Source organism: Thunnus thynnus, chromosome 4 (assembly GCF_963924715.1).
Source record: "Thunnus thynnus chromosome 4, fThuThy2.1, whole genome shotgun sequence".
Classification (NCBI taxonomy): Eukaryota; Metazoa; Chordata; class Actinopteri; order Scombriformes; family Scombridae; genus Thunnus; species Thunnus thynnus.
Genome location: NC_089520.1, coordinates 31275686 through 31297190, shown reverse-complemented (window position 1 = coordinate 31297190; position 21505 = coordinate 31275686). Strand labels below are relative to the sequence as shown.

General features: G+C 38.1%; 1 protein-coding gene across 2 annotated transcripts in view; it reads right to left on the bottom strand.

The window, feature by feature from the left end:
• The window catches only part of LOC137182055 (contactin-4), a 53589-nt gene that overhangs the window by 8377 nt on the left and 23707 nt on the right, over positions 1-21505 (bottom strand). For both annotated transcript variants that reach the window (XM_067588316.1, XM_067588315.1), the window contains 8 exons: positions 21119-21291; positions 19608-19725; positions 17416-17574; positions 15307-15456; positions 14619-14689; positions 13969-14203; positions 13734-13849; positions 2548-2728 (listed from right to left, as the gene is read on the bottom strand). In XM_067588316.1, coding sequence (XP_067444417.1) covers positions 2548-2728; positions 13734-13849; positions 13969-14203; positions 14619-14689; positions 15307-15456; positions 17416-17574; positions 19608-19725; positions 21119-21291 — 1203 coding nt within the window. The remainder of the gene's footprint in view (positions 1-2547; positions 2729-13733; positions 13850-13968; positions 14204-14618; positions 14690-15306; positions 15457-17415; positions 17575-19607; positions 19726-21118; positions 21292-21505) is intronic.

Here is a 21505-nt window from a genome sequence, read left to right as displayed (position 1 = left end):
TGGGAATGGAGCAGAAAAAGGAAGCCAACGTGGAAGTGCCAAAAACTACAGTTCCTCGAATGGCCACTTGAGGCTGGCTCCAAAAGCAAATCAATCCCCATAGACCCCCATGTTAAAATGAAACAAAAAACAAAAACAAAAACAAAAACAAAAAACAGTTGACTGCAAAGGTTATGAATTTTTACATGACTCACCTGTTTAAATTTTATTAAGGCTTAAAGTTATGCATAATTAAGGGTGTGGCTACTTTGAGTGACAGGTGGGTGCTGTCACAGGCAAGTTGCTACCACAGTGACAATGTGGGTTATGTAATGTAACCATGGCATTACCCCAGATTCAGAGTATAGGCGTTGCCTTAGGTGTTACTATATCAGTGTTTTTTCAGTTCATGAAAGTTAACTGTAACATTGTTGTTGTCTAAAAAAGTCTTGTTCAATGTTTGGTTGAACAAAAAGACCCTCAAAGGAGTCGGCTGTTTTTTCCAGTGAGTACATTTTGTTTTAATGGTTTTGAGCCTTTTTACTAGCAAAAATTGGCATTATCATTTTCACAGTTAACCATAGACTGTAAATGCACCGTGCTAACCAGCTAGCAGCTAGCTTTAGGGTCAGCTCAACCCTCCAAATATGGTCACTTCTGGCTCCAGAAATCCAAGATGGTGATGGTCAAAATGCAAACTTGAGGCTTCAAAACGGGACTCCACAAACTAATGGGTGACGTCACGGTGGCTATGTCCATCATTTTTTACAGTCTGTAGTTGGCTGAAAGCAGTTCAAATATTATTTGTCATTTTTAATAAAAATATAAATAACAATAGAAACATTAGTCATATTTAGCACATAACATCAGTAAAACCTGAATTTTCACATAGCAGCAGAACAAGCCAAGACAGCAAAACAGATGTAAAGGATAGGTTTCTATTTTTTTAAGGGGACCTGTTTTTCTCATTTCCAGCTCTATTCTTATTCTGGGACTCCACTAGAGTAGCTTTGCATGATTTACAGTTCAAAAACTCCTTATTTATCTTATACTGGCCCTTTATGCAGCCCCTCAGTCCAGCGTCTGTCTCTTAACAGGCAGTCTTAGCTCCTGCCTCTTTATGGCCCCCCTCCAGATGAGCCCACTCTGTTCTGATTGGTCAGCTTTCCGGAAGCCTGCTGAGGGTTGTGTTAAGTTACTGCTGATGAAAACCCAACATTTCCTGCTTTACTGCTTCAAATTAAACATTTCTAAATGACTAAATAACAGTAGACATTTATTGTGAAGAATTTACAGGAAATTAAATGTGTTCCTCACCGAAGCAGCAGAGCTTCGTTAGCAGTGCTAAAAAACAGTCAACACAACAACAGAGATATTTGAAGCTATTTGTTCAGTGGATCAGTTAGAAATAATGCAGGGAGGATGGCACAAGCAGAAAAAGCCACAGTGATGATGATGTTTGATGAAGAGCTGCAGACGGCCAGCACACCTCCAACAGGTAAACTACTTATTTCACTTTGCCCTGCTGTGTCATGGAAAAACACTCACAGCATGCCAGCTGGACTCGAGTCATGGCTCAGTGTGACTACCCCAAAAACAATGGAAAAGTTCTATAATGTTAGCAGAGCGGAGCAGTGAACTTGTGTGCATGGAACAGATGACCATATAAAGAAATCCGTCACAAACCGACATCGGCTCAGGCTGAAAGTAGAAAAAACTGTTGGAAACCAAGCGTTCAGAGCAGTCTAACGCCGGAGACAGGGATAACGTTTACATACGTTTACCTCATTATTTGAAACTTTGGCCACGTTTAATCTGAGCATCCAACATTGTAATATATATATGACAGAAAATAAGGAAAAGCATAATAAGTCCCCTTTGAAGTCTAACTTAAAACAATACTCATAATCTATATGTTACATTGCAGAAGCCATTGGCTGCTCCATTCATTCTATCTCCTCACACTAGCTGAATCCCTTCATAAACCTATAGACCACTACCAGCAGAATGTGGTATCTTTCTGATTGTTAAGTGTAGGTTTATTGTCAGCAGCAAACCTTCAAGTGACCACCCGGACGTACTCATGAGTCCAAATTGCTGCAGCAGAACCCACCATGTAAAAAAAAAAATTACTAGCTACCAATCATCTTTGTAAATTTTTTTTGAGTATTAAAAAACACAACTTTTAAAACTTTAAAACTATTTTTAATATATTCTATGTAAATTGTATCTGAAATGAAGTTTTTTAACCTGTCAGATTTTAAGATTTTTAGTCTAAAACATAAGAATTTCACACTTAGAATTAATATCAGAATCAGCCATAAAACATCCATTATATGTGTGTAATTGTATGTAAACTCCTCTTTACGTTGTTAACCCCCCTAAAGACCCAGAAATACAGTATTACAGAGGAAGTGACCTCAGTGGTGGCTATAGCGCTGGCTTCACAGCCAGTTTAGACAGGAGAAATGACTACAGCAACCAATAAGTGTTACTGGTTGCATACAGTATGTTCACAAGCCAAAAAATGGAATAAAGCACATTTTTGTGTCCTGTGGTTCAACTCACGAGGTTTCTTGGTGGTGATGTTAAAAGCAGGGCTGCACGGTCCAAGTCCAGCGCTGTTTTGGGCTCTGACTGAGATCAGATAGACTGTGCTGCCCTTCAAGCCAGAGAGCAGAGCTGTGGTGTTGATAACCCTCACTCTCTCTGCTTCACTCTGCTGAGATCCTTTCTCCCAGAAGAGAACCTAAACCAAAGACATGAACATTACCACAGACCCCCAGCCACACTGCCTACCTCTGCTTTTTTCCCTTTTTAAGCTGTTTTCAAATCTGTAAATCTGTCCACCTGAGAGCGTCACAATGTGCTTATAAAAAGCGCACCCTATACAGTGCATTTGATTGAAAGTACATGTAAAGAGGTTTACACAGGATATGGCAGCAGAGCATGAAGTACTAGGGCACACACTTATATAATAGGGATAATCAAGTTTACTTAAAGGAATCTCCTTTTGTTTTTTTCCCATTTCATTAAGTTGTAAGATATTTGGGCTAATCTAAGTCTTTCGTGTACAGTAGCAGTGATTCTATAGGGTCTAACTTAAAAGGGGAAAGAAAGAGAGTTCCATGCTATCTGCCTATAGCTACTGTAGTCCCGAGGCAGTCCAACCCACATTTTTAAGCTACCGAGTGATCCTGTATTTCATAATCAGCAATATCAAACGCAATACTGGGAATGAAGAGTGCATGGATAAGGAGCTTGTCAGAATCTGTATTCATAGGGAGATCATGTATGACCCTAACACGAGACAGGAAAACCAGACAGGAAAATGTCAGACAGATGGTTTGAGAGTAGGTACTTATTCAATTGGCTGCACACAGGTTTTCAGGGATCTTACTTGGGAAAGACAGATTAGCGACAAGGCCTGGAGTTGCTGATAACAGATGCATCTAGGGTGTTTTTTTCTTTTTCCACCAGCGGTTTAATTATAGCAATTTTACTTTAGGAAAATACCTGAAATACCTGAGCAGAAGATGTTAAAAGTTTTAAAACCAGCTCTGCTAAGAATCTAAACACACTCTCAAAGAGGGATGAAAGAGGGGGGTCTAAGGAGACTTAAGCTGTCTTGTTGCATCTAAAAGTCTTATGGAGACAGTGGCAGTAAAGTGCACCATACTACTATTAAAGTGTTTTAACAATCTAATGTGCATATAGTATTCTAATACTATATGCACATTAGATCCCAAATTACATAATTAATAGCCAATCATGGATTTGCCTTTCCAGGGGTTTTAAACAGTGTTTGTGTGTGGAAGCACAAAGAACACTGCTAATGTTTTGTATTGAAGCTGGCTATAAATTCCTCATGTTTTGAAGTGGAGAGGAGTGTAGGACAGATGGAGGATGGGTGATTTAGCTTAATGTAGGCTATTAAAAGTATAAAAAATGTGCATGTGCATTCCCTGTGGTTTCAGTGAATGTTCTCATTTTTAAAAGCTTTAGATGTGCATAAATAAAGAGAAGCATAATAAAGAAAATATACTAACAAACACAACACCCCCTACCATAGACAGTATTCCCCTATAGTACTGAATATGTCTGGAGTATGCACTTGATAGTCATGCCTACAAACTTGCTTCCACTTCAATGGATTATCCACATCCCAGCTGAACAACAGAGATAGTATGACCAAGTCAAAGTCTGCAGAAGTTTTGCTCAGTAATTCAGGAAAATCATCCAGAAACTCATGTGATGAAGAAAACAGCAGGTGTTCTGTTGTCTGCATGACCACATCTTATATTATGAAGGAAACTGACCGTTAACTAAAACCCTCCCCAAAACAGGGATTGTCCAATCATAGCTTAGCAATCGTCACTAGGCACAGCAAGCCTCTCAAGCTATAGCTTTCTTCACACGCTGATGCAGTGTACATGAGGCTGCAATAAAAGCGATACTCTTTGTATTTTAAGAGTTTGGTGGTTGGTCTTTTTTATCACCTTTCCAAAACTGAAAATACAAGTGCAAATTGTAAAGAATCTATTAAACAATCTACAAAACAAACAAACAAAAAAATCCATAAAACACACACAAAGAAGACGCTAAAGTCAGCATGCCTGGCTAATATGTTAATTACTGTACCGTAATTTGTTAATTAACTACAATATATTGTAGGGTTAGGTTAGAACAACACTGATTTGGGGTCATGTTTGCATCGTTGTCCTGCTCTGTAAAGTTTTTTCTGTATGAAAATGCCAGCAGTAAAGCAGAAATCTAACCTGTGCTCTTTGTCCAAGTAACTTACTTACTTATGTATTTCTATCAAACATCTGAAAGGTGGTATGTTAGAATTGAATAACAGTCTGAGATAATTTTTTTCCTTATAATATCATACTACTTATACTAGAACTAACTAGTTACCCTCAAGAATAACATCACTCCTTTCTTTCCATGTCTTCTAGCTCAATCATAAACTGGTGAGAATGCTGGATTTTTGTCTGAGACCTGTAAACTTTAGCGGCAGCCTTTTACTGAGTTAGCCATCAAATGCATATTTATTACCCCTTTTTCAGGTTTCTTCTTTTCATACAAGGCAGGTGGCTACATTAAAAAGCCAGACATGCTTTTCAGCTGACATACGAGTTGCCATTAGCTAGCTATCTACAGCTAATACAAATGGCTAAAAATCAGAAGCCTACTTTTGTTGACTTCTTACTCAAATTAAGGGGCCACTGTAGTGGTAAATCCGCCACTGTTATCACCGTTAGGAAGGGCAGTTTCACTACAGTAACATTTAAATCATACGTCCAAGTCAGATACAAGGCTGGATTACCAGCAGACAAAGTGGGCAACTGCCCTGGGACCCCAAACCCCCAGGGGCTCCAAATGCCTCAAGGTCACTGTATTGTCAGTTATTATATGGTAATTCTTAAATTCGGTAGAGATTATATATCTATATCTAATACCTTACCATGGTGGGTCCTGCATTATTACCTACCTGCACTGTCTTGTTGAGGAGCTACAAGAAAGAGCAACTTTATTATTTCAGTATATATTGTTCTCATATGGTGCATACTCAAAAATAAAGTTGTAATTCAAATTACCATATTTAACCAATGTAGATAAAATCTGGGGCCATGTGGGGTTGTTCCAGCATTTGTGGCCTGGGGGGTGTCTGGGCAAATAATGGACCTACCATGTGTTGTCTGCTGAGTGCAATGGACTCAATAGACTTAAACAGGTCAGGTGGGCAGGACAATTTTGCCGATGGTCGCATAATGGATTAATCTTGCTACTATCAGAGACTTCTATATCCCATCTTGTATAGTTCTGATGGTGATGCAGAAAGTCCCAAAAGTTTGTAGTGCTGCTGAGAGGTGGAGTTTGCTGAAGTAATTTTTGTATTCTCAGTTTGTTAACACTCTCAGCTGTATTTAGGTCTCATGTGCTGAGTAGGAGAAGGTGTATCCAAGTACTCCTGCTATTTTCATTCATACAGGTGAAGCAGCACTATAAGCCAAAAGGTTGGGTGATACATAAATTAGAGGGTGTGGTGATGAGTCATTATCCTCTCAGTCAGTCACATTACTTGTCTCATACCTTTCAAACAGCTGTTCTAATCAAAGTGGCATATGACTAAAATACCACTGCATGTGTAGTAATCATCTTCTAATACGTCAAGCAGGCATGTTGAGGAACACTTCACTAAAATCAAAGGCATTGCCACCAGTGTGTAAATAGTATTTGTTGGCCACCTTGTATGAAGAGCCCTCTAGGGCTGATACCATGCTGGGACAGATGCATATGAGAGCTTTCCAGGCTCTCTGCTCCACAGCTGGCTGCTCAGCCTCTGGGGATTGGCACTGAAGGTTTTTATCAGTTTAGACTACAATATTGTTTCTACTTATCAATTTGATTCTTCATTTGCTCTTATATTGATCAGTTTTGAGGGAAATATAGTATATACAGGTTCAACAGTGTTAGTTTAAAACATTTCTACTAAATAGAAACATAGAGTATATTCAGGAAACCATCAAAAGAACAAAAGCTAACAAACATCTGCTTGTTTAATGCACTCACATAACAAAGCATATGTTATTATCTCTCATGATTCATGTCATATATGAAAACACTCTCAGAGAGCATGCATGCTCTGTGAGCATGCTTCACAGAGCTATGTCACTGTTTGCAATGCACATCAGAGGAATCTGTAGTGTTGGAGCTAAATAATTGCCTGGAAACGAATATCAAAAGCCACTGATAAAATACATTTTGGTGAAGCACAGTTTTCTGGCACACTGTATAGACAGGACATTATGAATGGGCTCTGCTCTCCAGTTTCACCATCTCCCTCCCTCTTTGGCTAGACTCTGAGACTCACTGAGGCCTCTCATAAGGATGTGTCTGTCCTCTTTGGGGAGATTCAGGACCAAAACAGAAGGAGGCTATTTTGGGAGTGCCTCCAGAAGACAGGTTCAAAACTTTGTATTCCAGTGTCTCATTTCTGGGACTCAAGAAAAATAGATATACTGTATGAGACCTTTGCAATCAAGTGTTAATCATATAACCCCTTATGTGAATTGTTTGCAAAGCCCTTTGAGACAGGCCTAATGTCATATACAACACATTATACATCATACTGTTACTATAGTATATCAAAGACCTGCCATATAATGTACACCATTAACACACAGCTGCATATAGGGAATTCAGTCTTTAATTCATATGATTTTGTCTTTGGACTTTGAGAGGAAACCACATAGGTTCCTAAATGTAGATGTCTTCCTACAATCACAGCAGTTGCATTCAGAAATGGTCATAAATAGGTCACAATTAGTTCTTGCTTTAACTGCCTTATTATATCAATCTGTATACAATTATTTACAAAGAGTTGGTTGAATTTACTGATGGAGCTTTGCTGCCATGTTCAGTATTTGAGAGTACATTGTGGTCTTTAAAGTGCATTCTTTACTCTGGCTCTTACTGTGTAATGCTCCAAATGTTCTAAAATATTCTCCAAACTTATCCCTTCTACAGATGTGGTAATGAAACTGGAGAGTTTTTTACACTGAGCTAATGGTCCTTCTCAAACTTGCAACTTGGAGTGTGTGTTGTCTCCAAACGTATAGATCTTGGCTAAATAAGGTCAAGCTACCATTACACAACAAGATGTTCCTGATCAATTTTTAGAATCTGTACATTGGCAGTGACATTATTTATCCTCACCAGCCCATTGGTGTACCCCTCAGTTTAATTGCAGTGAAACAAGCCAATGAGAAACTTGTCACCCAGGATGATTTCAAGATTAAATTATGTCCATAATGTGACATATCCTCTGGAAAAACTGTCTGGTGGCCACTAGTCACATTTGAGAACAGGGTTATTCCTGAATGTCAGAATTTGTATACAAAAGTACAGGATTAAGATCAACATAGAGGAGTTATAGCAAAAAAAGCCAACAGTTTAGGGTCAGCCCATGACTGGAAAACCAAGTGAGAAAAGCCCTGTTAAAATTCTCATCTAAATGCATCCAATATCACCTATTGTAGATATTACATTATTATAAGTGTCATGCTGAAGCAACATTATGTACTACCTGCATGATCTATCAGTATTTCTGACGTGGGCTGAATCAGCTGAGTACTGACCTGATCCATTACAAAACTATGAGCTGAAATTGAATGACACTCCTCTTCCATTCTTGTGATTGAATGTCAAACTGCTGGTATGAGCTTTCTACAGTGCAGGGATCCTGAAACTGAATACCTGACTGAATATGAAATATGTCACTTTCTAAAAGTCAAGTCAAATCAAGTCAGTTTTATTTATATAGTGCCAAATCACAACAAAAGTTATGTCATGACACTGTTCATATAGGTCAGGTCAAGACCATACTCTTTAATTTACAGAGACCCAACACCCAGCACTTGGTGATGGCAGCGAGGAAGAACTCCTCTTTAAGGGAAAAAAAAACTTGAGCAAACCCTGGCTCTAGGTGGGCGGCCATCTGCCTTTACCGGTTGGGTTGAGAGAGAGAGAGAGGGATGGGGAGAGGGGAGAGAGAGCGAGCGAGAGAGACACAGAGATGTACAGCAAAAACAATAATAACAATAACAACTGTAATAATAAGTCTAAGCCTATAGCAGCATAACTAGGGGCAAGGCACCAAGGCAAGCCGGAGCCAGCCCTAACTGTGAGCTTTATCAAAAAGGAGTTTTAAGCCTACTCTCAAACATAGAAAGGGTGTCTGCCTTCTGAGCTGAAACCTGGGCCGAGCCTTCTACTTTTGGAGACTCTAGGAACCACAAGTAAGCCTGCATTCTGGGAGCGCAGTGTACTAGGGGAGTAATAGGGTAATATGAGCTCTTTAACATATGATGGTGCATGACCATTAAGGACTTTGTAGGTGAGGAGAAGGATTTTAAATTCTACTCTGGATTTTACAGGAAGCCAATGCAGAGAAGCTAATAATGGAGAAATATGATCTCTTTTCCTAGTTCTTGTCAGTACACATGCAGCTGTATTCTGGATCAGCTGGAGAGTCTTTAGATTTATTGAGGTAGCCTGATAATAAGGAACTGCAATAATCCAGCCTGGAAGTAACAAATGTGTGGACTAGTTTTTCTGCATCTTTATGAGACAGGATGTGCCTGATTTTTGCAATGTTATGTAGGTGAAAAAAGGCATTCTTTGAAATTTCCTTTCTGTGGGAAGTCAAAGACATATCCTGATCAAAGATAACTCCCAGATTCCTTACAGTGGAGCTGGAGGCCAAGGTAATGCCATGTAGAGTATACTATATCATTAAATAATGTGTTTCTAAGGTGTTTAGGGCCAAGCACAATAACATCAGTTTTGTCTACGTTTAGTGGCAGAAAATTGCAAGTCAACCATGTCCTTAAGACATGCTTGAAGTTTAGTTAACTGATTGGTTTCATCTGGCTTCATTGATAAATATAATTAGGTATCATCTGCATAACAATGAAAAGTGTTTCCTAATAGTATTACCTAAAGGAAGCATATATAAGGTGAATAGTATTGGTCCAAGTACAGAACCTTGTGGAACTCCATGTCTAAGTTTTGTGCGCATAGAGGATTCATTGTTATGTTATGTTAACATATAAAAACTAAAATTGATCTGATAAATAGGACTTAAACCATCTTAATGTGGTTCCTTTAATGCCAATTAAATGTTCCAGTCTCTGTAATAGGATGTGATGGTCAATGGTGTCAAATGCATTATGCATTATGCATTAAGATCTAACAAAACAAGGACTGAGAGAAGTCCTTTATCTAATGCAATTTGGAGGTAATTTGTAATTTTCACCAGTATTGTCTCTGTAGTATGATGCACTATAAATCCTGACTGAAAATCCTCAAGTAAACTATTGTTAGGTAGAAAGTCACAACTGATTGGCGACTGCTTTCTCAAGGATCTTGGAGAGAAAGGGAAGATTAGATATAGGTCTATAGTTGATTAAAACGCCTGAATCAAGAGTAGGCCTTTTAGGAAGAGGTTTAATTACAGCTACTTTAAAGGACTGTGGTACATAGCCTGTTAATAAAGACAGATTGATCATATCTAGTAAAGAAGTGCAAACTAAGGGCTTAAGGCTGACTTCCTTAAGCAGCCTAATTGGGATGGGGTCTAAGAGAAAGGTTGATGGTTTAGATGAAAAAAAATCATTGAAGTTAGTTCAGGAAGGTCAACTGGAGAAAAACAGTTTAAATATATATCAAGTTTTACAGCTGTTTCTAAGGTTCCTGGTTCTGAGGATAAATCGGTGCCTGTTGAGGGCAGGAGGTGATGAATTTCGTCTCTAATAGTTAGAATTTTATCATTAAAGAAGCTCATTAAGTTGTTACTAGTGAGAGCTGTAGGAATACATGGATCAATAAAGTTATGACTCTTTGTCAGCCTGGCCAAAGTGCTGAAAAGAAACCTAGGGCTGTTTTTATTCTCCTCTATTAATGAGTAATAGGCGGCTGTGGCATTACAGAGGGCCTTCTTTCTTATGTTTTAAGACTATCTTGCCAGACTAAGTGAGATTCTTCCAGTTTGGTGGAACGCCATGTCCATTCAAGTTCTTGGGATGTTTGCTTTAATTTGCGGGTTTGGGAGTTATACCATGGAACAAACCTCTTTTGTTTTATTATCTTCTTTTTTAAAGGGGCGATGGAGTATAATATCATTTACAGCGAACCTGCAGCAATATCAACAAGATGATCAATTTGAGAGGGACTAGAGTTAACATAATCTTCTGTTGTATTGAGATATAGCATTGAATTAAATACTGACATAATCGCTTCCTTAAACTTAGCTACAGCACTATCAGATGGCATGTAGCCCAGTAATAGGAATTCAAGTTATTAAATAATGGTCTGGTAAAAGAGGATTTTGTGGAAAGACTATTAAATGTTGAATTTTCAGTTGAAAATGGCTGCAACTTCACCTCCTCGGCCAGTGTCTCGAGGAATGTGAGTATTAATATGACTGGGGGGAGTGGATTCATTTAGGCTAACATATTTCTTTATGACATAGTCAGGTTTCAGTAAGACAAAATAAATCAATATGATAATCTGAAATTAGGTCATCTACTAATACAACTTTAGATGACAGAGATCTAATACTTAAGAGTCCACATTTAATTCTCCTATTTTGTTGTACTTTTGCAGTGACGGTGTTAATTTTTTATTAGGTTTTAATGTATAACTCCTCTTATGTTTACTTTTGATTTAATTGATTTAAGTGGTTGGGGGGCAGACACATTTTCTATGGGGGTTTGGGTGGGTAAATCATTGTTTATTTTTCTGATAAGTTTGTTTTTAATTAGTTATTTGATTATATAAAAAGGGATGTGATGTCGTGATTGACAGCTGTGACAGCCACTCTCAAACCTCCGTCAGGCACTACTGCACAAACTCTGGCTCCAAATGAAGTCACACGAGCAAGATGGCAGCTCCCGGAAAGGAGATATTTTGGCTTCGCTTTTGCTTAGCGGTAGGAAGTGGAGACGTAAACGCCAGGTGCTCTGTGCGTGGTAACCATGGAAATGGCTTCTGTGCACTACTGTATCCCTGCTGGTACAACTGTATTTTCTTTACAGGCTATAGCGGCATATTAAAATATATTTTCAAAAAATATTGAAAAAAATTCCATAACTAAATAACATAAGTACTAACTTTCAAATTAGACCATTACCAAATTACCATCTGAAAAGACCACAGCACAGAAGCTTCGGCAACTGGAAATGAGACAATACGCTTACCACAGTATGTCAGCATGTCCTACAGAAAAGTAGACTGCTCAGGTCTGCTTATCCAGAAAGTAATATTTGATAATTACTGTATAGTCTGCAGTTGCTATGTTTCTCAAATTAAAAACCAAAAAGAAACATTACTGACCGTCTGGGTGCTGTAGCAGCGTATCGAAGTACACTCCTTGGCGTTGAGCCCAGCCTCTACAAATGATTCACTAAGACATGATTTGAGTGGATACCATTCATGCAATTTAGACTAAAATTATTTTAATTTGGATATTTATCAAACAAACCCAGTGGACTTAGAAAATAGTTTATCAATGTGAGAATTTTAATGTATATTCACCCTCATGTTGTCAACACCTTTGTCAGGTGAAACCTGTTTATTCAATCCTTTGGTAAGATAATTAAAAACATAGTAGGCTACTTGTTGTTTTCTATACTTGAGATTTGATATGCTTGGAACTAAATTTGAGTGAAAATCACTAGTGGTGCCTGAGAGGTTATTCCAGTAATTTACAGGGAACTATGTGTCAAAGAGGCTTTAGTCTGGCATTGTCAGGCTAATATTTCCTTTCTCCTTGCTTCTTTGTCCCTGGATTATTTTATATTTACTCTCCTCATTCCCTGGTTTAATGTTGGAGACGTAACAAGCAGTTAACTTTTCTTATAAGGAATGATATCCTACACTGTAAACACTACACATTTTTTTAGTTTTCTGTTCTGTTTACATCTCATGTTAGCTGACTGCATACTTCATTTTACAGCCCAGTATGTTCTAGCTAAACACCAATCAAGTACTGACAGATGACTTTACACTAGCATATAATAAACGGTTGTCAAAATCTTTGTTATATTCTTAAGCACATCACATTAGTATTTTTGTCACCTCTATCAGGCTCTAGGAAGAGTTCAGAGCTAAACAGCAGAATCAGTCAGTGAAACTGAAAATTTAGAAATTTTAGAAAATATCTGATATCTTCAGTTTAAATTGTCAGAAATTATTTAGTAGCATTTTGATCCACTTTTGAATGAATAATGAAAAAGCAGTTCTAGGTATCACAATAATTTAGCAGTTTTCACTAAATGTGAGCTTCAGCAAATTGGTGTACTTTTCGAGATACAGCTGAACTTAAACTATGAATTAAATTTAAAAAAAAAATAATTATGTCTCATACAAGCCAAATACCATATCCACCAATCATCTTAATATTATTTTGTAGTGCTCAATAGTTTTCACAATATTGTTTGCCCCCCCTCCCCTTGGATGGAGCAAGAGCCCTAGAAAATGCTGAAACACTGAAAAACATAAACAAATACCAATAAATCAAACATGTTTTTGACAAAAGTTTAAAAAAGTTGTATATTGTCATATTTGAGGTGAAATCTGTGGAATTAGTTTTCCCAGATTTAGCATGAATACTCATGCAAACATCAGCCTCTGCTCAATTAACCATTTTGTCTCGTTCCAAAACCACTCACCATGGTGCCTCAAACTGCTGTCTTATAACAATGTGTTGACCAAACACTGGCAATGACCTCAAAGCTTCTCTGCAGAGGTCAGGCCACCGGGGCATACCCTGCCATGTAAAATATCTGGGGTTTAGGAGAGAGTGTTATTTTTATCTAGGTTTTCCACAACCAAATCCCAGGAGAGCCTTTGTTGTAGAGGATAGTGATGAATGATGTTCACACTTTTTTATTTATTTCTTTTTTTTAATAGCAGCTCTCAGACAGCCTTGGGTATTGAGCTCTTTTGGAGACTGGAACAGCTGCCAACAGACCTCTTCATCCCCTGGATTAGCCTGTGAAAAATCTGCCGCTCAAACATGTACAGTATTTTAATGTCAGAATATTTCTATGTTGTCGCCATCGGCAGTTATATTAAAATGAACGCCAGCTTATTGTACTGTCAATCATTCTGGGATTAATGTCTACTCCTTGTTTGAATATACCTTGTAGCATTATTATTCCAAGGTTTTTTTTTCTACATACCTCATATGCAATGATCTTCTCACTGCTGGACCCAGGGGGAATTGGTTCCCAGTACACCTCGATCTCAGAGGCTGACACTGCACGAGCCCATACTCTTGATGGAGCCTCGGTGGGCTCTAAATAGCATAGATCATGAATTATTCATTTTTGCAATTAAGAGTGAAACCATAAATTTTTTAAATTAACACGATTAACTTAATTACTGTTTACAGCGTGTACAGGTGAATACACTCACCTTCCTCTGCAGAAAACACTTTCACGACACGGCTGAACGGTCCCTCTCCAATGCTGTTGTAGACTCCTACTTTCACTTCAAACTGGGACAGAGGTGCGATGCTGTCATTTCTGTAAATATATCTCGATGCATCAGGTGATGCCAGCACTGTCTGGATCCAGGTGCTGCTGCCAAGTGGGCGGAAAGCCACGACATAGCCAAAGTCCTCTCCGCTCTGCTGTTCCTCTGGAACTGGCTGAGATAGGGATAGAAAAGTTACGCCTTTGGCCCAAACAACTGTGCACAGAAATTAAATAAGGGAGTTGTAAAAAAGTGAAGCAGAGATAGTTTTATGTCTGACAGACCATTGAGCGAATGTACCACTGCAGCATCTTTCTGTGCTTTGAGCCTCTTCCAAAAAATGTAAAATTGTCTCCCAATTCTAGATTTACACATATGAAATTTGCACTAGCTCCATATCTTCAGTTTTGATTTACACAACAGGGGGAGTCATCAGGCAGAAAATCAGAAAAGCTCTGCCTTTAATTAAAAGCAATTCCATGAAGCCAGACCACCACTGATACACTAACTCTGCCAAAAGTCCATACTCGTCAAAAGATTCAGAGAATTCTCTGTCACAATCGATGCTCACTTATAAATGATTCTCTTACCTCCCACATGATGACAAGTTCTCCTCGAGCTCCTCCACCACCACTCACGTTAACTGGTGCAACCTTGGGAACTAAACGGGCACAAAGAAAACTTAATCATCCTTCAGTTTGGACTGATATGTCTAAGGCAGGTGTAGAGGATTTTATTAAACCACAGAGCTTTGAATGAGGTGATCACAGCCACTCTGTAGAGCTCCTTATTTACACAAAACCAGTTAATCACGCAGCAGAGGAATTAGGTTTTTGTTGACAGTGGCATTACCACCCGTGAACGGTGCCGTTATTAGCCGTGCACCATATGTCAGCCCCATGTGTGAAGCACAACAGGAAACTTGTTCCCTTGTGATTCAACCAGCGGGATGGAATTACTCTCCGAACCAGCTCAAAATAGACACTTTCATGTCATTGCCTCATGGCATGTGTGGATAGGTGAAATTTTCCGTTGATGCAACCATTAATTAATCATGGCACAAGTTCCAGAGTGCTGACACACATAAGCTCAGCGTTGATACTTAAATGTTTAAAAGTGTAATTGAGTTTCCACTCATGGACATGAACAACAGATTTTAAATGAGTAACATCACAGGGAGCACTAAAGGAAAGTGAAAATAATTAAACAGTTAAATTACATTTTACAAGTGGGACCGATTAATTTGTTATGTAGAGAAACAAGAAATTGAGAGGATACCTGCTGCTTTGGTTCGAATCTGTTTTGATGGTGTGCTGGGCTCTCCAACACCAACACTGTTGATTGCCACCACCCTGAATTCATAATCCACCCAGGGGTTCAAATCTTTCACTGTTGCATGCATCATCTGTCCAGGCACAGAATCAGGAACTAGGATTAAAGAATTTAGAATTGAGATGTGTTTTTTTTTTTTTTTTTTTACTGAGGCACATTTCACAATCTGTCTCCAACAAATATAAAAACATTTCACAAACCAGTGAAGTACATCAGACTGAAATGGTGACATTTGTTAATCTTATAATACTATTCCAATTACAGTATGTTTCAGGGTGTAACCGGTCCACCAGCTCTGCACGTTCTGCAATTATTGTGGATATTTGAACAGCAATGCCTGTGTGTCACAATGCTATTTTACACATAAACACAATTAATAAATAGAATTAATAAGCTGTCAGAAGGGGTCGCTTCAGTTAAAGTGACTGACATTATTGAGCTAAACATCTTCCTGCAATCGCCTTATTATGTTTTAAATCAGCGTCTCTCGGATAAAATTGTAATCTGAAAGAAACAGTTGAGGTTACAGAGGGATGTAATTAATTTAGGTCTGAGGAATAAAGGCGTTTCACTCAATCAGGCTTTACTGAATATTGCTGCCAAATATGATGTCACCTGTCAGAGGACTCAGAGCCTGGTACCCATCACAGAGCTTAATGATGGATCGAAACATCATAATACATTAACACTAGGCTTCCATAGCAATGCTAAACCAACTTTTGGCACATTTAAGTACTGTATGTATGTTGATGGTGTGAATGTGAACAGGATGGTGATATTTTAAAACATTCTTAGATTGACTTTATATAACAAAGTTAAAAATCACGAATTTACTTGTGATAATCAGGATCAGTATCCCAGACAAAGTCCATGAAGACACATAAAGTCAAAAAGTTGAATCAAAGCTTCTCTGATATTTCATTAGTTCATTTGAAATTCTTGAAACACTGTCAGGAAACAAAAAGAGGGAATCTGAAGCTAAAAAGACTGTAAATGTGGCAGATATCCACTTGATATGACTAACTCAGACTGCTGAAGCCTCATATAAGCTTCACGTCAACTTCTTAATGCATTTTTGCACAAAATGACTGTGTGGACACACTGTGGATTTTGGCCCCCATCATTTACATTGATAGCCAGTATAAGTAGGAGGAATGATTACAGCGAGCCTCTTTCACTGTTCATATGGACACCTGACTGTTGTTTTAAGACAGACTTGAAAAATTGTGAACCTGTCCTTTAATTCTGTGCTTTCTGTGTTTGGTTCTACACCAAACACCGAAAGTGTGAACCCCAGGAAAAATAATTGCCACTATTTTCATATCTAATGAGGAAAAGTATAAAAAATATAGATGGACATCCTATGGCTGAAATCAAACATGACATTTTCCTACTTGTATGCACTATTTTTTGCTCCAAACTGCACACGCAGCTGTTTGAACTAGAACTCCATCAATTAATTGGCCAGGCTGATACACTGATCAATATTAGTCTATATCGGTATCACTAGCTGATAGGTAACAAGATATTGTAGTACCGAATGCCAAATATATGTTTGCATTGACGCCACAACTACACTACTTTTCAGCTGTAAAATGCCCTGCTCAGTACAAATCTTGATAACAATTCTTTAAAAAAAATCTTAAAAAAAAAAATTGTAGCTAGTCTGACCATCTTGTGTACTAAGATGCTGATTAATTCCTGAGCTGCATTATGACTTTCAGTATGTAACCATCAGACTGAAAAATACAAAGAGAGAATAACTTTAACAATAGGATCTTTATCATTTTGCTGCTTGCTCGTGAAAATAATGATGATTTGCTTTTGTCCATTTCTATAACAACTGTTTTGTTTTTTACTAAAGATGAGTTATCGACAGCTTGCAAACTTTGTGTTTTATTCATAAGAAGTTCCATGAAATACTTTTCTTTATTACAAGCAGTGCATCTAAAAGTCTTTTAAATCACCATGGCCTCACATATTACAGTGTAATAATTCCTCATACTGACTTCCACAATTGAAAACAAAAGCATGTGATGGTGATGCAGCTGTTACCTGTTCTCACACTCTGCCAGCCTATAGAGAAAGGGGTCCTGGCCTGCACCATGTACATGGTAACAGGACTGTGGTTGTCGGATCCAGATCCCCAGGACAGTTGTGCGGTGGTGTCAGTAATGTCAGTCACCACCAGGCCCTCCGGGGCACCGGGAGGTCCTGCAACACCACGAAACAAGGACAGACACTTGCGTCAGCCTCACTGCACAACAGCAGCTGAAACAAATGAAATCACTTCAGTTTGGCTTCATACATATCAGACTCTGACCCCACGAGAGGTGTTCAGTGATTCATAACTCTGCTAACAACCTCAAGTTAGAGCTAGTGGCCATATAATGGATTCTGTTGGAAGTGCCAGTCTAATAAGTGCACTGAATAGAACAGTCGAGTATGAGCTCAGGTTAGACAATAAGAGGGAAGACAATGTCTCAGCTTACTTATATATGAGGCCAGTGGATTTCAGTTGAAGATAAATTAAATTCAAGTTTAAGTTTAAAGTTAAATTGTCTGTTCTCTATACACACTGCTGAATTGTGATTGATGAATAGTGATATAACAGAATAATTTCCTGGTTATATCAAAATCATTTTTAGGCTAAAAAGGTGAATCATGCAATATAGACAAGTGAAAAGAACTTTAAAATTTGCCCTAGTTCGCCCTTGAAGGCATGTTTGCCTTCACCAAGACAGAAAAGAGCCTTATGGAGCTTGGTTGCAGTGAACACCACACGTATATACTGTAGGAGAGAAATCAGTGCTGAACAATAACATGAGACAACATTAATAACCAGGGATTTGGAAAACAAGACAGGATTTTCAATGGGAATGTCATTGAAATTATGGAAAGCAGAAACATGAGATCAAACAAACAGGCAGGGATTTCCTGCTAAGCCTCACAAATCTGCAAAAGTAGCATCAAGCCCTCAGAGGGACTACCTGTTAGTGGAAGAAGTTCACTGGGCATCAGTGTTGCTTAATTTCAGATTATGCAGACAGAAAAATATCCATATGTGAAAGTTGCACCATCTGACATGCTTTACCTGTTTGAACATCCCAGACAATAGTAGTATTTTCCTCTTTTTTGGGCTTGTCTGGACCACCTTTTCTATTTGGCTTCGTATTTTCATCATGGCTGACTATGACCTTGCACACATGACGTTTTACTTTCAGGACTTATCTTTGTGATTACAACATTATCATACAGTCACTATGTAATGTTAAATTGTAGATGTAAAGAGCTCCAATCCCCCAAATCCAAGAAAAAAACATAATATATAGTATACTATAGTAGTATAGTAGTATACTCTATAGTAATACAGAGTTTTTGATTTGTAATGGAAAAAAACTAATAACTACCAACTAGGACTGTCACGTTTTATTCGAAATTCAAGCTTCTGTTCAAATGTGGGGAAAATATACATTATAATTAGTAGTAATCATCTGTTTCAAATTCAAAATTTATATTACTTTACTTAAAGGCTATTCTCTCTTCACCAATGCAAAATGGAGAAAATTTGCAAGCTGTTCTAAATGGATAATCATTGGAAAAGTAATGTGAGAAAGCATTTTAGATTTGACACCAGAAGTAACAGCCCTAACAACTAATATTAATCAAGTAACAGGTCATTTATAACCTTTTTGAGTAAGGAATACATAATAATTATCCCTAAATGCCAATCAGGACACTTGTCCAAAACGTCAAGTGGGGCCCTGGAATTAAATGAATCACTGATGCTTAGCACATCAGCTCAGAAATATGTGTATAAAGTTATTACAGATACTCAAGTTTCAACATCAAAGATGCCTTCTACAGAGTATTTGGTGTCTAATTTGTGGTAAACAAATTCTTGAGAAAATGTTTTTATTGGTCTCTGATCTTTTGGAAACCCTGAAGCCTTTGGGGTAACTTATCTGTATCTCCTGTATAAGTGTAACGATCATAGAGTCAAAAACAGATCATGGGTTTTTAACCCATGATCTGTTTTGACACAACAATTCTCTTATTTCGTAAGTTTGTGGTTGTCAATCTGAAAGTACACTTAGTTTTCACTCTGAAAACTGGCATCTTGGTGATACAGCCTTCATCTGACAGCAGTGAGATACGTGTGTCATAATGTTAAGAAAAGCATACACTCCTCGGAAAAACAAGAAATAGAAAACCTCCATGGAGAGTGCTGCAAGATGACAGCATACCTCTGACAATTAAGTCTGCTGCTGCTGAGACGGTGTCAACTTCAGTATGTACCATACACACATACTTCCCAGAATGCTTCAGCTGAATGTTCCTCACCATCAGGTCACCTGCAAATCCCTAATGACAAAGGCACGTACGTATAAAAGTCTTGCAGGGGAAAAACACGAGAAATAGCAAAGTTGGAGTCAAAAAAATAGTATGGAAAATCCTTGGAACACATTAAATTTCTTTCTCAGGCATGTGCTGTAAATCCTCCATAAAAGAAGCTTGGAAGAACTCACTGCAGAACATGACAGTCTAGCAAAACAAGTTATTTTTGTGTAGCCTTTCTTACAATGTAAAACTGAATTAATTTGTTTTGAAACAATTTTTTTTCTCTTTATGTCAGTGTTGTGTTTACACGTTACCCTTACAGCTCAGATAAATGGCTTTAGAAAGACATTTTCAGAGTTGCCTTTTGCACTTCATCACTGTGTATATACACACGCACATGATTTTCAAATTCTTTCTTCTACAAAATACAGCGATTCACAAATTGTTCCCTCTGTGCAGACAGAAAAAGCAAGTTAAACAGCTGTTGTGATTATGTTCAATGGAAATGTCAGTGTTGTACATCGTCTTCAGTGGGCCTGGTGTGCTGAACCGGAGGGAGCATAAATCTTGTAATCACAAAAATTTAGGCTCCTTTGTTCAGGGAGAAATTGATTGATTTGTTCATACAGTGAGATTACCTCCAGGCTGGAGAAATGTCATCCCTGTTTACAGGTTTTCCCCTCAGAAATAACACACAGTAACATCTGCTGGCATCTCTGAAATAGGTATACACTGTTTCTGACACACAGGCTTCAAGGCAAAACCCATCCTAAAACAAGAATTCCTCTAATGCTTTTATAATCTCGTAGAAGAAGTTCAATCTACAGTATATATAAAGAACAGTTTTTGGAAAAATGCTTATTTGCTTTCTTGCTGAGAGTTAGATGAGAAGACTGATACCATTCTCACAGTATCAATCTTCTCCGCTTACTCTTGTTAAGAAAGCAAATAGGTGCATTTCCAAAAGTGTCGAACAATTGCTTTAAGATTACATACATCTGTTTTTATGTTAGACTATAGGGAAGACGACATCAGTGATGCCACCACCTACATATCCTAATATTTCACCATTATTTAATAGCTGCAAAGGGGTCTCCTGGTATAATAAAGCTTTTTTTTCTCCATTAAATACATAAATTCTTAATCCAGTTTTTAATGAAAAATGAGAAGCATTTAAGAAAATTCCACACAGACTCAAACCTTAGAATTTGTGATGTGAATAACACAGAATATTAAGGCACTGAAAACGAGCAGAAAAGAATAGCTCTCAGGAGCTTTAATATATCAGTCTCAGAGAAATGATCAGTCTCTGTCAGCCTCCACCTACAAAAAAATGATGTAGGTCAAATCATTGGAACTGATTTTCTTAGACCTATGCCTGGTGATTTTTGACAGTGTTCACACACATTATACATACCCCTCCAATCATCGCAAAGTGCTCCTGCCTGCTGAAATCAATTGCTTTGCCATTGAAAAACCACTTGAAGATGGGGCTCAGAGTGGAATCACTGGACACCTCGCACGGCAACACAAGGCTCTGTCCCACGGTGGCGTCCAAACTCAAGGGTGGAACAATGATCTTCGTGGGCTCTACAGCAATTCAGGGGAAAAAAAGGGAATCATTTATTACTGTATGTATCACTGTATCTCTATAAAAACCATCTGAATGAAGAAGGTAATAAAGCTTAATTTGCCCAGAATAGTGAGACAGATTCTGCTCTATCAGTGTAATTAAGTGACCTTAAATAACTTCACTTAGGAAGCGAATGCCTCCCATAACTCAGTAATGAATAATTAAACACAC